The 4,908-nt window shown below is 41.8% G+C and overlaps 1 protein-coding gene across 2 annotated transcripts; it reads left to right on the top strand.

Annotated features, from left to right (window-relative positions):
* The first annotated feature begins 898 nt into the window (after positions 1–898).
* LOC102699626 (probable glucuronosyltransferase GUT1) lies at positions 899–4,318 on the top strand. Of its 2 annotated transcripts, none has more exons than XM_006662163.3 (4): positions 899–1,152; positions 1,754–2,118; positions 2,749–2,990; positions 3,619–4,318. In XM_006662163.3, exons 1-4 carry the CDS (start codon positions 954–956, stop codon positions 4,130–4,132), a joined length of 1,320 nt encoding a protein of 439 aa, XP_006662226.2. In that variant the 5' UTR covers positions 899–953; the 3' UTR covers positions 4,133–4,318. The 2 variants fall into 2 exon arrangements, with proteins under 2 accessions (XP_006662226.2, XP_040384421.1); XM_040528487.1 differs by having other exon boundaries at positions 974–1,152; positions 1,749–2,118.
* The last annotated feature ends 590 nt before the right edge of the window (positions 4,319–4,908 follow it).

Genomic DNA, 4,908 nt, shown 5'->3' with positions numbered 1-4,908 from the left:
TTTCTTACGCTTGGACGTTTTTCGATGGCATTTTTTAGATTTTCTCTAGGAATAACGAATAACGAATTAAAGTACATATTACATGTTGCCTCTATTTCAAAATATAAATATTTATAGTTTGTTTAGTACTACATAATGTAAAATGTTTGATTTGTTGGTCGTAATATTTGACTATTCGTATTACTCAAGAATTTAGTACAAATATAAAAAATAATCTCGTGCTTAAAGTTCTTTTAATAATAATAAAGCAAGTCACAAGCAAAATAAATGATATATTCATATTCTTTTAATAAGACAAATGATAAACATTGCAAGTAAAAAATTAAAACATCTTACATTATGAAACAGAGAGAGTATAAATTAAGATAAAAAGAAAAAACTATAATATCTTATAACAAATGAGGAATGGATGGAAGTAGAATTGATTAATTGGACCACCAATACTATAAATAACAATACTCAGATTTTACTACTTTTATTTGACGCCGTTGAGTTTTGATTTACATTTTGATCCTTCGTCTTATTCAAAAAATTTATATAACTATTGACTATTTTATTATGATTTGATTTATTGCTAAAGTAATTTGATATATAATTTATAATTTTGTATATTTGAATAAAATTTTTGAATAAGACGAATGTTCAAACGTAAATCAAAAAGTCAACGACGAAAAAAAAGAGGGAGTACAGTATTTACCTCTTGAAAAATACCTGCACTTAAAAAACGATGGAGTACTTTTGTAGAATTTATTTACGAATGCACGACGGAACGGAAACTGGCTGCGTCTACACGGGAATATTGCAAAATTCAATGATGGAAACAAAAGGAGAATTGAACGTGGCACCCACCAAAGGCGCCAACCCAACCTCCCCCTCCGCCGACAGCGCAAGCAAGCATCAGCGTCCACCACCACCATCACCAACTATCTCATCTATTCTAATTCTACACTTCCATGCCAAGAATTAATCCAACCACCACCTACTTCCACCCTCCATCTCGTCGAGCCAAGGCAGCGCGGCCGGACCGCCGGAGCGGTGCGGTAATGGCGGCGAGGAGGGCGCCGGCGCTGGCCCTGGCGCTCGCCTTGCTTCTCGCCTTCTCCGACGACGCCGCTCAGGTCGGCGCGGCGGAGGCCATCGGCCGGATCCAAGGTAGGCTCCTCCGACTCCGATTGGTTTCTTGCGTTCTTGCGAGTGATGTTGGGGGGAATCATATCGGTTCTGTTCTCGTCGAGTTCTTGTTGGCCAGGAGCAGAAATGGATTCGGTTTGAGAATTTGATCCTGTTCTTCCCATCGTGTGCGCACTGAATTATATTCCATCGATCTCATCTCAAGGAGCAGAATTCGGATTGCCAGTGCTCCGAAATCTTGAGATCAATACTACCTGCTAGCAATTTAATTCTATATATGCGATTGATCTGCAAAGAGTGAAATGGATTATATGTGATCCTGCCTCTGCTGCGCTGAGAGCAGCTGAGCATAAATGAACTTTGATTCCTTTCCAAAGTAGTATGACCAAACTCGCTACACTGTCCAGTAACAACATCTTTATGCTATCCTAGCTGTTCCATGACCATCTCGCGTGCCTACTTGCTAACATAGTAATACTATCAATAAACTATGTTATTTTCTTCAAACTCTCATTGCATTGAATAGTCTCATAAATACTACGTATTATAACGCATAATAATCCCCATGGATATATATGATAAAAAAAAAACTGACGAACTTGCTGGCCATGTGCTAGAGAAGACGATCCAACTGGAAGGCTCAAGGTGTACGTCTACGATCTGCCTCCCAAATACAACAAGAACATACTGGCGAAGGACTCGAGGTGCCTGAGCCACATGTTCGCCACGGAGATCTTCATCCACCGCTTCCTGCTGTCGAGCGCCGTCCGGACGCGGGACCCCGAGGAGGCCGACTGGTTCTACGCCCCGGTGTACACGACCTGCGACCTCACGCCGTGGGGCCACCCGCTCACCACCAGGTCGCCGCGCATCATGCGGAGCGCCATCCGGTTCGTCGCGCGGAGCATGCCCTACTGGAACCGCACCGAGGGGGCCGACCATTTCTTCGTCGTGCCGCATGACTTTGCGGCTTGCTTCTATTTCCAGGTAAGTTGTTCAACTTTAAATTTTTAAATTTCAGATTGAAAATAAGTGTATAAATGTTTTTATTCCCAAACTGTTTTTCGTTTGCAAATATGCCATAAAAAATCTAAACAATCACCCATTTTCTGTTCTACTTATACGTATACGTATAAGCCAAAATTTAAATTTTAAATATTAAATTGATTTTGTTTTTTCATCCAAGTTTTTTTTGCCTGGTTTTTTATTACCTAAGAATATTTATATAAAATTTTTATTCATAAACTATTTCTTGCGTATAAATATACCGTTTAGCTTTTGGGCTAAAAAGCCAAACAATCACCCCCGGTCATCCGGTGCTGTATCCTACCCTAGAAAAGGAGCCGGCTGTTTAGCATCAATCAGGGTTTAATATTTCGATTTAGCCCATTGTATCTGAGGGCATCGATAGAACTGGAAATTTCACAAATTATGGGAATCTCGGTTCAAGATTATACAAATTTTAAGCAAAATCGGGCCCCAAATTCGAAAGAATTTATTAAAATTAAAAAAAACTAAAACTGTAATTACGGAAATTTCAATCTGGAATTTTAATTTTGAACCCTGAGCATCGATCATCAATCCAACATGGATTCAGAACATCTCGTTACTGTTCAGGAAGCGAAAGCGATCGAGCGAGGCATTCTCCCGGTGCTGCGGCGTGCAACGCTGGTCCAGACATTTGGGCAGAAGAACCATGCGTGCCTCAAGGATGGCTCCATCACCATTCCGCCGTACACTCCTGCTCACAAGATAAGAGCTCGCCTTCTTCCTCCCGAGACCCCTCGCTCCATCTTCGTCTACTTCCGTGGTTTGTTCTACGATACTTCCAATGATCCTGAGGGTGGTTACTATGCAAGGTGCGCACCTAACTGACCTGACAAACACTCTTATTCCATCGTTGTTTTCGAAAGTCTCGATGCACCTAACACAAGACTTGTTTATATAATGCGAAAAGCGCAAAAACCTTTTTTTTTGTGGTGTGGTGTGACGGGGGGCGGAGTTACATCCTAAATTTTTGATTTGCCCAAAAAGAATTTGAAACCTGAACTATTTTTGGCTGAATTTGAATCTTGATAAAAGTCGCCAAAACATATTGGTCTCGTCTTTTGTGTTTGAATTTGAATCTTGATAAAAATCACCAAAATTTGAATCTTGGTAGAAACTTTGAACTATGGTTTGACCAAACTTTTGTGTGGAGGGGACAGAAAATGCTGAAGGGTCTCGTCTTTTCACTTTTCATTTTGCTTGTAAACCAAAATTTAAATTTTTTAGCTTTAAATTTAGGTTGATTTAAGTTTTTTTATGATATTTTATTTTTCATCATTTGCTTATAAATCTCTCAAAAATCCTTATATAATTTTTTTATTACGAATTATTTTTCGTTTAAAAATATACCAATTGACTTTTTTCTTTGGTAAAGCCAAAAGACGAGTCTCAAAATTCGAAACCGAAAAGCTGAACCCTGGCTACCCTATGGAAACGCAGGGGCGCCCGTGCATCGGTGTGGGAGAACTTCAAGAACAATCCGTTCTTCGACATCTCGACGGACCACCCGGCGACCTACTACGAGGACATGCAGCGCTCCGTCTTCTGCCTCTGCCCGCTCGGCTGGGCCCCGTGGAGCCCGCGCCTGGTGGAGGCCGTGGTGTTCGGCTGCATCCCGGTGATCATCGCCGACGACATCGTGCTCCCCTTCGCGGACGCCATCCCGTGGGAGGACATCGCCGTGTTCGTGGCCGAGGACGACGTCCCGAGGCTGGACACCATCCTCACCTCCATCCCGCTGGAGGCGATCCTCCGGAAGCAGGCGCTGCTCGACAGCCCGGCGATGAAGAAGACGATGCTGTTCCCGCTGCACGCCGAGGCCGGCGACGCCTTCCACCAGATCCTCAACGCGCTGGCGCGGAAGCTGCCCCATGGCAGGGGCGTCTTCCTGGAGCCCGGCCAGAAGGTGCTCAACTGGACGGAGGGGACGCCGGAGGACCTCAAGCCATGGTAGCTAGCTAGCAAGCTCGATAGATACATACATATAGTGCTGGACCATGCATGCATCACCATGGTGTGCATGTTTTTGTGTAAATGATGCAACCCAGATGAGAAGCTGATGATCATCAACGAAGCTGAGATATACTACTATATGTGTTGGTGAGTGAACCACACCATTAAATGTAAAGCTCATTCGTCCCTTCTATCTCCACCTGCTAATTAAGCTAAGCTCTCTCTCTCTCTCCCTCTCTTTTGAACTTTGTTACTGTGGTAGTGTATTATAGATGACTTGTAATTGTGCATGTGCAATGCACGTACGTTCGACTAATGTGAAGTCAACAAAAACATTTTGCCTCCAATTTGCAAGTAGAAAGATTTTTCGTTGCTCCCTTCGTACCAGGAAAAAAGAAATTCTGAGGGTGAACTTGACACCCAGTTATCCAGGTTCATCCGTGCAAGTTAATTCTTTTTTAGGCGGATGGACTAGTTTGGATGTCACATTTACCATGGCAGTAAATATAATGTGTATATAGTTAAAATAATTTCCGAAAAATAAATATAAAGGAATATGCATAATACACTATTATTAAACTTGGACCTAATTATAATGTCATGTTCACTTGGACGATACATATAAGGGAAAAGCAGAATGGTAAATTAATTTTAAATGAGTACTAGATTTGAGTAAGAATTTGTTTTTTACGGTGCCATGTCACATAAAACTATTCTAAAACTCCATTTTAGTTTACAAACTCCTTTTTGGGCGAAAATCCAGGAATATTGGGTCAA

Source organism: Oryza brachyantha, chromosome 10, assembly GCF_000231095.2.
Source record: "Oryza brachyantha chromosome 10, ObraRS2, whole genome shotgun sequence".
NCBI lineage: Eukaryota > Viridiplantae > Streptophyta > Magnoliopsida > Poales > Poaceae > Oryza > Oryza brachyantha.
Note: the sequence above shows the minus strand (reverse complement) of the source record. Positions and strands in the feature narration are given on the sequence as shown.

Excerpts from the sequence above, each read along its gene's own strand:
- LOC102699626 (XM_006662163.3), top strand. The coding sequence starts at position 954 with ATGCCAAGAATTAATCCAACCACCACCTACTTCCACCCTCCATCTCGT. Across the intron at positions 1,153-1,753 it reads GGCCATCGGCCGGATCCAAG|ACGATCCAACTGGAAGGCTC; the intron begins GTAGGCTCCTCC and ends GTGCTAGAGAAG. Across the intron at positions 2,119-2,748 it reads CGGCTTGCTTCTATTTCCAG|GAAGCGAAAGCGATCGAGCG; the intron begins GTAAGTTGTTCA and ends GTTACTGTTCAG.